General features: G+C 35.3%; 1 protein-coding gene across 1 annotated transcript; it reads right to left on the bottom strand.

Moving 5' to 3' along the window:
- Positions 1-1,291: 1,291 nt before the first annotated feature.
- On the bottom strand, positions 1,292-9,067 carry LOC149411885 (uncharacterized). The gene is made up of 3 exons (XM_089646582.1): positions 8,562-9,067; positions 4,064-4,273; positions 1,292-3,064 (listed from the first exon to the last, which is right to left on the bottom strand). The coding sequence occupies exons 1-3, from the start codon at positions 8,865-8,867 to the stop codon at positions 2,948-2,950; spliced, it is 633 nt and encodes a 210-aa protein (XP_089502708.1). The 5' UTR covers positions 8,868-9,067; the 3' UTR covers positions 1,292-2,947.
- Between the last annotated feature and the right edge of the window lie 3,009 nt (positions 9,068-12,076).

Below are 12,076 nucleotides of genomic sequence, written 5' to 3'. Positions count from 1 at the left end.
ACACCGCAGAAGCGCGATAGTATAAAATAGTAGTAGTAATAGTGATAGTTAAATATGTAGTATAAAACAAAGTGGCTAACCGCGTTTGTCTGTTTGTGCGTTTAGTTCTTCTACACAAAGCAACGGATTTTGATAGGGTTTTCACTATCATTTAAATATTTTTTTCCGCAAGGTTTATATATATAATAAATGCATAATATATTTATAGAAAGTAGAGAAAAGTCAAACAACATCGGGTACACGTCAGCTAGTTTAAAATAAGTTAATCCTTTCTTTTCTCCAAATAAGAATCCAATCAAACTTTAAATTGGTTTATATTAGTAGAATCGATGACATGTTGTGGGTGTTTTTTTTTTTAAAGAAAGACAAACATCCGGGTTACGTATAACCCGACAATCTTTGAAAATCTCCTACTGCAACCACAGTAAGCGGAAAATGTTGCTTGTGATGTGATGGAGGACTTAGCCAGCCGAGGAATTGAACACACTACGCCTGGGTGGGACCCAAACGCAATGTCAACTCAGCCACCAACTGGTCCGGTTGAGTTTGTTCCATGTATCCCCTACTTTATTTGCAAGGAAGTGTTTCCTAGGATTGGATGAAAAAGGTGTTTGAAAAAAGAAAAAAAAAATTGTGTCAACGGACATTCATATTTTTGTTGGAGGTGAAGATTACTTGGATGCCAGGGCAACTATAATAATGTCCAGATAAAATTTTGAAAGTCCCAATCAAGTCATCCCTTTCTCGCCTAAGTTGGTAATCTTAGTTCATTGAGTCTATCTTCAAATTGCCGGTCTTTTAAAGCTCTTGGTATTTTTATGCTTGTTTTTCTGTTTATTTCGTTCTGCCTTGTTTTTTGTTTAAATAAGTTTATAAAATGGAGTCGCTGCGCAAAAGAAAGATCGATAATCGTGTTTGCTTGTTTTAAGAAATAGCTGTTTAAATTTTTAGCATATTTTGTATGTATGCCTATAATCTGACGATTTTACTAATTGGACACTTGCCCGGTGAAACTTGACGGATTAGTGAGCGGGTACTGTATATCGATTTGAAAGAAAGCAGGTGTTGCCAGTTGACAAAATACCATTTAACTTGTAGGCCAAAGAAATTCGAAAATGTTTCAATCAATAATTAAAGTAGAACTAAGGGAAAGCAATTGAGCTTACTTGAGTACAAGGACACACCCAGAACACATTCCTATAGGATTATCTCTTCAGTGGATTTATGTAACTTGAACAACACGGGGACTAAAGTAAAATAGGATTGTTTATAATATTATTTAACATTCATGGATTGAACCTACTCTAAAATCAGAGCTTTTATATTATTTATTGGAATGTATATTTGTGACAACGACAACATTTAACACACAATATTCATGTGACATTTACGAAAAAAATAATTACAATAGCATTGTGTAAAATTTCTGTAAAAATATTATCAGTGACAAAAAATTATTTGTTTTTGTCTGGAGCTAGTGGTCTGGACTATGGTGTCCACAGTCGGGGTATGTTGTGAGGCAGAAGGTAGCGAGGAAGAGGAAAGTGGAAAAGTTCTGGCTATTCAAATCTGATTACCATACATGGCTAAAACCATTTCAAGCAATATTTTACCAGGGCGATACTGAAAGTATCTTCCACTCTGGAACGTTCCGCAAATACACTACATATTATTTTTAATTAATAAATTGTGTAATAACACAAATTAATTGAATAAAATTTACTTGTGCACGGTGCAATTTGAATTTGAACCCAAAACCTCAGGATACATAGCCAAGAATCATAATCGCTCAATCTTGGATATAGACGTCATAGTCGGAGGCTGTCGTGGAGGATGACAGTAACCCCGCAGAAGGCGTTAGTTATTAAGACTAAATCTGAATAACAAGGTAATCCTCAAACTTTTAATGATCTATTCATAGCAGTGATACCTATCTTGTGTAATTTGAACAAATGAACATGAAATTGTCTTTTTTTAAATTTTTTTTTTTTATATTAACTCCACACAGAAAGAAAACCTGAAGAAAATAATTTCCCTCAGGGCCTATGTCATCTTTGGGGATGCTGTGTGGAGGGTCTTTTTGTGGAGAGGAAGGAGTGAAAATGGGTCTTGAAGAGTCCCATGTTGTAGGAGGGAGGAAACACAGAGGCCGGCAGTTCGTTCCACAGCCGAGCTGTTGAACTTAAGAACGAATCGTAGAAGCGACCCGTTCTCATGTGACAAATGTCAACCGTGTACAAATGTTGGGCGCGCGTTTGGCGTGTATCCCGATTACGCACCGGTGCCGAAGGGATCAATGACGCTAGTTCCTCAGAGCATCTTCCATTGTAATACCGATAGAACAAGGACAGCATACCTACCTGACGCCTGTGCTCTAAAGATTGCAGTCCGTTTGTTAAGATTGGGGAATCTATCAAACGGACCGCCCGTTTTTGCACAGAGTCAAGGGTTTTTTTCAGGTATTTAGGGGCTCCGGACCAGAGATGTCTCCAATAAAGAAAAAAAAAATTTTAATGTGAATACCGCACACAAGTTCCAATTGTCTGTCATTTTCCGGAGCTAGAGGGACTACTGCATTCACAATAATTGGGTTATATTGTGAAGCTGACGAACATGGAGACGGAAAGGAAAAAGGAAGGGAAAAAATGGGAAGTACCTGGCTATTCAGACCTGGACACCAAACACAGCTAAAACCATTTCAAATAATATTTCTATTCTGAATGTTGCTCTTTGAGTATCTCCACTTTTTAATTATCATTAGGTTCTTAGTAATCTTGGAGAAGAAATGTCATTATTCTGATAAACATTTTTACAGAAATTTACCACATTTTGTAACTTCAAAATATATATTGAAATACTTAAAAATATTGTTTTCAGTACCTTTGAGGCTATAAGTCTTGTATGTATATGACTTAGAGATACAATAATCAATATAAATACATCACATTTACATAAGCATTTGGTCTATTTCAGACTGTATGTTATCTCGGGCGATTTCTTCGAACCTGTTGCGAAAAGTGTCAGTTGCAAATATATTTGGAATCAGCAGCAAAGTCTGGAGTATCTGTAATAGAAAGTATTTTCATTAAAAGAAATTTCAATTTGGAATTTTTGATTTTTTTTTTAGGATTTGTATCAATTTTTTTTCGTTAAACGCTGCTTTTCTGGCTGTTTTAAGCTTTTGATCAAATTGTGATGGATAAATAAATTATTGGTAATAAAAAATGTCAAAAGATGCGAGGTTAGCAGTCCAAAATGGAGTGCTAATACCAACCCTGATGTATGGCAGTGAGTTACGGAACTGGCGGAGGAAGGATGAAAGTAGACTGAATGCTGTAAAAATGAGATCCCTGAGTCGTATGTGTTATAAACCATGTATGACTGTCTTGCAAATTGTGTGGAGATCCAGAGAGAATGCAAGGCTGAAGTAAGTGTAATGAATAATAATGGACACGTAAAACAGATGTAAAGTGTAAGATGAAAATATGACACAAAAGTGAATGGTAGGAGATGTCGGGGATGCCCGAGGAAGACGTGGCACGATTAAGTGAATCAAATAATTAGATCAGTTCATGTAAAGAGTCAGAATAACAAAAGAGTATGTACGAGACGATGAATGAATGTAAATTAAGCAAGGGGTGTGTGCCAAGACAAGAGTTGTGTCGTGACTCAACCTCCTGCCCTCTCTTGTGGGAAATGGCGTGATGGTTGGTTAGTTAGCCATGCTGTTCAAATTTCAAAAACGCGATGATTATTGAATTGATGGTCACAGACTCTAATGGAATTTGAAATATCCGACCTAAGTGATGACAACTGACTGTTAACTACCAACTTCATAGATGATGGAAAAATATAGAGATATGATATGGAAGCATGCTGACTGTGGCCAAGCTACGACCAAACTGCTAAAGTTATGCGTTTGGTATGCAGTTAGAAACAAAGGCGGGATGCCATTTGCAGTAGTACGGATCTACAATATTGGTACGCAGTTTCATACTAATGATGGTTAATGGCCCATCTCCCTTGTTCCTATTACCAATGAACTTTATTATACAATACCCACCTTAAGTCTGAGACTCCTGTAGAGATGCACAGGCTGCTGCGCATACTCCAATTCCACGTCCGCGATGTACTGGATGTACTCGTCGGCCGGCAGCCCCAGAGGTGCCAGTTCCAGGTCCTGGAAGTAAGCGCTGGCCCCCTCACCCGCGCCCCCGGCACCCACTTCGCGCCCCGCACCAAGCAGCCCTACCACCGAGGATATTAGGCCTTCCTGAAAATTAAATGTTAAAGTTTTCGATAAGTTCATACCATTCAGAATATAACCAGTAGAGACATAGTACTTCTCAGCCTTTATGTTTCCCATCTCTTTCCCTTCCCCACTACCTTTAGTCTAAAGAGATACTATAACGAGGTTGTCAATGAAGTTTTTTTCATTTTGATGAAAATGATATTTGAAGAGTTACTAATGACAGCAAAATTTATTTTTCGATTTATACAAAATGACGATGTTTGCAATAGTGTCCTTTAAAGTCATACACAGTGTAACGGACGTTGTTGGCCACATTATTTCTTTTTATTAAAATTTGTTTACATTTATAAAATGTGCCTATTCCACGCCACTGGCGAAATCCTCACTCCCCGCCACTGCTCATTTTGTACCCCGTTTCGGCCGAAACGGCCTGAAAACTCTGACTCCGAAAAGCATCGGTACCGCATCGCGCACCTACCTCTGCCGAGCAGTACGATGTTCAAATTTTCCTAAGTACAATTTACTAAGAAATAACAATTTATTAAATGTTGCAAATGCCTATTTTTTACTTGTACATCTCCTCGGTGTTAGTTAAATAAACACTATTTGCTATGTGCTACCACTGAGGAGATATTTAAAATGCTGTTTTTTAACATATTTGGGTAACCATTTTTGTACAATTATTTTTACTTTTTTGCCTCTACAAAAATCCAGGAACCTCGTAGCATACTGAATCTTTTCTCTTTCTGAGCGCTATGTCACGGGGGACCTGAGAAAAATACTAACTTAACCATTTTTACAAATTTGATCGCTTCAAGATCATTTTTACACTTTTATTTACAAACTTTTCTTATTTTTTGTAGTATCTTGACAAACTAAAAATCTACTTGTCAAGTTACACATTCTTATAACTGCTATGTAATAAAACTATGTAATTGTTATTCAGACGAGCTTGCAAAGTCTTTGCAAACTCCCAAATTTGAGCATCTGCCTTCGGCTATACCACCGGCAAAATGGATATGCGACATTTTGCGGTGGCATATGTACGCGTTTCTGGCGCGGATAGAATCCCCACCATTTTTCGGCGGACAGCCAAATGTCGGCTGCGAGTCAAGCTTATTACATATAAGCAGCAACACAAAAATATTAAATCAGTTCAACTTTACCACCAAAACAAGTGTTTTATTATCAACAAGTGACTCCTGCCCACCTCGCCTAGTCTTCTGCTCCAAACCTTCTGGTGTTACCTCATCAAGACCAGCCGGCCCTGCTCAGGAAAACCGCCAACGCCAGAAGCGAGCAGAGACGACAGCACACCCAGTGCCCAACATTCACCGAGCACCGGGTGCGGGAGGCAGATTTTTCATAAATTTGTACCACTATCATCATCATCGGCCGTAAAGGAGCATTCCTATCGGTTGAAGACACGGTTTGGAACCGGCGCCCAAATCTACAGTCTTGTGCGGACTCCCGTCCAGTACACGCAGTACAATTCATAATTGGAATGGCAGTGCTGCAGTACTGCCGCGCATGTCCCGTGATGTGACACGCTTTTCAGCCAGTCGTAAAAATCAACATTTTGATGGCTTATACCTTCAGTACTATTGAGTATTTTCAAAAAATTCTAAAAGTTTTATCCTCAGTTCTAATTAATATGACACATTTGTAAAAAACATGAAATTTCTTTGTGGGAGTCAAACACATTGGAGATATTTTATTTAGTGATAATACAATACAAAATAATAACAATAATATTTAATTATTGTTTTTGCGTTTTGTAGAACTCCATTTATTAAAAAATAAAAATTAATTTACATTATATTTCGAAAAAAAAATATATATATATAATATAATGCTATACTAAGTTAGTTTTTAAAAAACTCGTTTCGGAAAAGATGACATTATTAAAATAAAAGAAACTTATTTTTACATAAGAAAATGAATTTAAAAGGGAGTTCAATGAACAGTGTACATAGATTTTAAAACAAACTAGACAGACTTAACACAGTTAAATGGAAAATATTTCATAAATACATCAAAAGAAACAAACACAGAAGTTCTTTTGGAGTTTCAAATAAAGAATGTGTCACTCATTAATAAAATTGAGAACTTTAAGAGCTCTTGCCAATGTTTTTTTGTTTGTTGCTGGAAGTTTTTGGTTACTAGGTAATAGGCAGAGATGTGCTTTATTTCAAATAAATCCATTTCAAATGGAAATGCAAAATGCAAAATGGGTATTTTCCATTTTGCATTTTAAATGCTTTTCTAAAAACCATTTTGCATTTTAAATGCTTTTCTCAATGCATTTTCCATTTTAAATGCTTTTTTGCAACATTCTTCCTACTATCTCCACTCATTTTTTTCATAAGCCCCAAATATCAGTCTGCCCTCAACCTCGCTATGAGAGATAATTTACATTTGTCAAGTTGCTCCCTGGTAGGGGTCCTGGTAATTGAGTGATACCATTACAAAAAAAACTGAACATGGAGCCATGACGCTGTAATATTAAATGTTAGATAGCAGTTTCTATGTTTTTACGTTGGCAACATTAGTCCCGCGCAAATTTTTTGTGGTTTCATAATCTGTAGTCGTGGTGTTTTTGGATTTACCATCATGTAATATGTTTGTTCTACATTGATGTCCATTATTAAATGACAAAATTGTTTAAAAAATCTATAATTATTTTAATTGTTTAACCTGAGAAACCATTTTGCATTTTCAATGCATTTTGAAAATAGGTATTTTGCATTTTGCATTTGAAATGCTTTTCTAAAAACCATTTTGCATTTTGCATTTTCAAATGGAAAAGTTTTGACCCATTTCCATTTTGCATTTCAAATGGTTTTGGGTACCCATTTTGCACATCTCTGGTAATAGGTTGTATTGCTTATATGCAATGTATTATTTTGACAAATTTAGTTTGACTGTATTTGATTTTTTGATTGTGTTTTGTGCTGATGTATGTCAGAATTAAAGACTGTTTTAGTGTTGGGGTGTGACGGGTGTTGAATTATTTGTAGAATGGCAGTTATGATGTTATATTTTGGCAGAATCGTAAGAAAGGCAGTATATATCTTTGACATGTGTATCCCATGGTAGATGATACATATTCCTTGCGGCTCTATTTTGAATGACATGTATTTAGGATGCTGTGGTAATGGTGCCCCAGATACTAACTAAATAACTCAGGTTCGAGTGGAACATAGCATAATATGTGGCATGCAGTAGAGATGTGGGAGCACACCTTGAAGTCGATAGAGTGCACCGGTTATCGGGGAAATTTTGGATTTTACATTCTCAACATGGGAGTTCCACGAGAGGTTAGAGTCTATGAATAACCCCTGAAAAACTACTGACATCTGTAAAGTATTTACAGATGTCAGTAGTTTTTTTTTACTGTGGATTTCAAAATTCAAAGTAAAGTCATGTTGCACCTTTCACTCTCAGGAGTTGAAACATGATAATTTCTTCAAGACCAAGATTAAAAACCTTCATTTCCTGAAATGCTTTCAGCACAGTATTCCCAGTGACGAGGGAAATTTCAGGGCTTCGCTTATATAAAAAAAATTCCACTAAATGTACGAAAGAAAGTACGAAGGAGATTATGAATGTAGGTCATCAATGCTTCGCTATTGCCGATGTCTTTCTCGTGCATCTCCGACTTCTTTCACTACTGTATATGCCAATGTTACTGTTAGAAAATACATTACATCGACCTTAATTCGACTCCATATGCTGGTCTTACACCAGGGAAATATACTAGAAGTATCCCTGGAACGTGCCGCAAATATTTCTTATATTCTTTTAGATGATACAAATCAATCAAATAAAAATTAATTTCGCACGCCGGGTTTTGAACCCACAACTTCTGGATTGCGAGTCGATGTACATTGTACATTAATCAGATTTAAAAAAAACAGCTCCTCCCTTGAACAAGGTAAATTTTGGCAGTGCCAGTTACATATGCTGATTCAGCGACAAAACTTTCCAATATTTTCATGATCAACACAAAAATAAATTAGGGGTGTGAATATATTAGATAAAGATTCTATTGTAATTGGATTACAACATGTGTGAATAATTAATTTGCATTGTGTAACAGGTTGCCTAGGTGAATAAAAAAGGCTAATGGCTTTGTTTGTAGAGATCTCTAAACAAACATATTTATGCTAAAATTATGTAAAATATTCAATGTTTTCTTTATACAATATGGAGAACACCAACCATAAAGTGTTCTTATTATTTTGAATGGAATTTGGATGAAATGTTCTTAAAATTGCAAAGAAATTATGAATTCATTCAGACTTACATGGTCTATGCCAGCCTCTTTGAAGAATTCTTTGACATGGTCCACATTTTTATCTATACACCCGCCATACACATTGGTATCATATTCGAAATGCTGGAAAAAGATGGCTAAAACAAAGGCACTTCGTTCGCTTATATTCTCCTTTATCATGTCCTCGTAGATCTTGAACTTTTGTGCCAAACACTCCATATTGTGGTAAATTCTTTTACCATCTGAATACTGAACTAGAATTTTATCCCACCATTTGCTGGATATTTCTTTTGGGACTGCCAATTCGTTGAGAACTTCATTCCAAATATCTTCCATCTTGGGATAAATATAATAACTGGTTTCCGAACTATTTGGTGAAATTCTAGAACGATTTTGACAGCACCCCTACCCTTACGAAATGCAAAGAAAACGTGAACGAACGCCAGTATCGATTTTCTAGGTGTCAAAACAAGGTTGGAAAGGTGGTAAATACTTTGCTTTATTTCAGAACAAATTTAAGCTTAAAATATGAATCTTAATGCACAAGTTTGTTTGTACAACAAATTAATTTACATTATTAATGTTTTCCAAAATGTAACTATTGAACTCTACGCGTTTGACGTTTGGGCAATCTGGCGCCATTTTTCAAATACTTGTCGTCGAAAAACAAAATGGTGGATCGCTTAGAAAATCAACGGCCAGGTTGAAGAATCGCTAAAAAACGCACTAGTACCAGCCTAAATGCGATTTTTTTATTTTTTATTTTAGGGTGGGTTATTACAATATAAGAAATTATATAATCTGTATGTATTTATTAATAAAAATTCATAAGTTATATATAAAATTAATTTCGTCCCATTATTTTTCTCTTATTCCGCTTCACTCTTAATACGCAATATTTCACTTTCAAATAAATGGATTTAGATTTATTAATTCAAAACATGATTTATTATGTCGGGGGAGACGGAAAAATACGCAATTTTAATTTTAATTTCGTTTATTAAGTCACTTACGCGATATGTCAATTAGTATGCGGCGCCGTTATAGTCGCAGCCGACGGCGACTATGTTTATTTCAAGAGTTGGATTATATTCATAATATCGTAATTCATACCTACAAAATATTTCATAGACACTGCTGCCAACCAAAAAAAATAGTATTAATAAACCTAGCGTAGCCCACATACTATTTGAAATCTGGGATTTAACTCTAAAGGGGACGCGAGCAGGCGTTATTAAAGGGGAATTTTTTTGCTCTAGAAAATCACAGTTAGATTAGGTTAGGTTATATATATTAATTTAATATTTTCAAGATTTTATTTTCTTTAACTGAATTAGTTCGTAAGTAGGTACTGTACCTAACCCGCGCACTGGCTAGGTAAATAACTAGTTGCATCAGGAATATGCACATTAAAAAATGTATTTATATTGTTTTCGTTGTTTTTTGCCGGTTTAGTTTTCAGTAGATTTTCCCGCTTTTTCCCAAAATTTGCAATGTCGTGTGCTTCGTGCGTAATTGGTTTGACAGACTTTTTGAGAATTGTTGATAAGATTGATGAACTGTTACAGTGGTTAAAGAATCACGGCGTTATACGTAATGAAAAAAATATGTGATAATTGTGAAAATGTGTGTATATTAAAATCGGATTTTAGATATGTTTGCCAAAAAACTTCTACAATTAGTGTTGGTCACAAACGTATTAAAAAGAGGTGTAATTTTAGTGTTTCGGCCAGAAAAAATACTTTTTTTTCTCAATCAAACTTATCTATAGAAAATATTTGTAAATTTGTGCTATTTTGGGCAATTTCGCGACCACCCAGAACATCGCTTATCAAATTAGAATTAGGAGTCGGAAAAAATACTGTAGTTGACTAGTCGTCATTTTGTAGAGAAGTGTGTGTACAATGGTGTTATAAAAATAAACAACAAATCGGAGGTGTAGGTGTTACGGTGGAAATAGATGAGGCCAAAATAGGAAAACGAAAATATAATAGGGGTAGAATTGTAAAGGGACAGTGGATTTTCGGTGGTTATGAGCGGGGATCAAAAAAAATGTTCGTTTGTGCAGTGGAGGACAGAACAAAAGAAACTCTCTTAAGATTAATCAAAGAATATATTTTGCCAGGGACAGTGCCGGGAATGATTTGAATAAGGTACGTTTGTTTTTATTTTGATAATAATTTATTTTGTGAGGTTGGTATTTTCGGCAAATGTCACATTATTTTGTTTCTTTGAAATCTCGTGAACGAAAATGTATCATGGCGTTATGATTTTGGTTGACGACCGGCGTATATCGTGTATGTGAAATAATTTAAACGAAATTAAAATTTGAAGTGTTTATTTTTGGTTTTCCCCAACATTTATAGTAACTTTTAGTAATAATTTCACTAAATTCAAGTATTAATTCAAAATAAACATTCTATATTTACCATGAAGCGGAATTCGTAACCTTTACCATTGGAAAAGTTTCCGAATTCCGCTGCACGCATAATACGCATTTATATACAAACAACATTATTTAATTACGACTTAATTACTACAGGAAACAACAATTTAAGTCTGAGAGATGGAAATAGGTACTTGCACAAATAGGTTGTTTGTTTTGGTTAAAGAAAAGTTCAAAATTAACTCGATTGAAAAAAATGAAAATTTAATGCATTTTACCATCTCCCACGACATAAATTGGTTTTCCTGTAAAAAAAGTTCTTGTATTTAATTAAATTGTAACCAAGTTTTGCATGCTATAAGCGTGCAACGGATTTTTTAAAACTAACAATTTGGTATCATGGGTAATGATATTGCGGATGCCTTGGCAAAACAAGGAGCGTCCAACCCTGTTGTTACCCTCGTAAATCACATTCCCCTATCTGATATTTTTTCCATCATCGAAGATAGATCCCGCAATGTTTGGTCGGAGTATTGGCACATTGCTAGTCAATCCAAGGGAGCCTGCTATGCCTCAATACAAAGAACTATTCCATCAAAACCGTGGTTTCAGCAATTCCCTCATTTTTCCAAAAAATAAATTTCTTCACTCATTCGAATGAGGATCGGGCATTGTTCCGTTCCTTCCCATCTTTTTAAAATTCACGTCGTTGACTCCCCAGATTGTACATTCTGCGGTCTAGAAGTGGGAACGTTAGATCACATATTTTTTGGTTGTCCCTCTCTAAACAAATATCCTTTCTTCTATCAAGCCTTATCTAAAATTGCCTCCCTTCCATTCAACATCTCATCTCTTCTAAGTCTGAACTCGACTCCAATTTTCATTATAATTTTGAAATTTGCCTATTTAAATAAAATTAATATTTAAATTCACCTTTCATTTCTCAATAATTTTAAATGATGGCCAAGAACACCCTTGAAAGGTGAAAGCCAGAAATAATGAAAAAAAACTAACTTATTAAAAAGAAAATTAGAAATAACATCTAGATATTTGACACTGGGAGTTTCATTTTCAAGACTCTACTTTTTTTTTGATTTCATTACTTTTTTATGTGAAACCACACACTAGCCCCAACTGCTCCTAACCGTCTAGAGCCAGC

The sequence above is a fragment of the Hesperophylax consimilis genome, chromosome 24 (assembly GCF_061612785.1).
Source record: "Hesperophylax consimilis isolate HC1 chromosome 24, BYU_Hcon_1.0, whole genome shotgun sequence".
NCBI classification, from domain to species: Eukaryota; Metazoa; Arthropoda; class Insecta; order Trichoptera; family Limnephilidae; genus Hesperophylax; species Hesperophylax consimilis.
Note: the sequence above shows the minus strand (reverse complement) of the source record. Positions and strands in the feature narration are given on the sequence as shown.

Bases quoted from the DNA above. Each gene is read 5' to 3' on its own strand.
- LOC149411885 (XM_089646582.1), bottom strand. From the start codon at position 8,867: ATGGAAGATATTTGGAATGAAGTTCTCAACGAATTGGCAGTCCCAAAA. The intron at 4,274-8,561 runs GTAAGTCTGAAT...TTTAATTTTCAG, and splicing joins AAGAGGCTGGCATAGACCAT to GAAGGCCTAATATCCTCGGT. The intron at 3,065-4,063 runs GTGGGTATTGTA...TTTCTATTACAG, and splicing joins ACAGGAGTCTCAGACTTAAG to ATACTCCAGACTTTGCTGCT.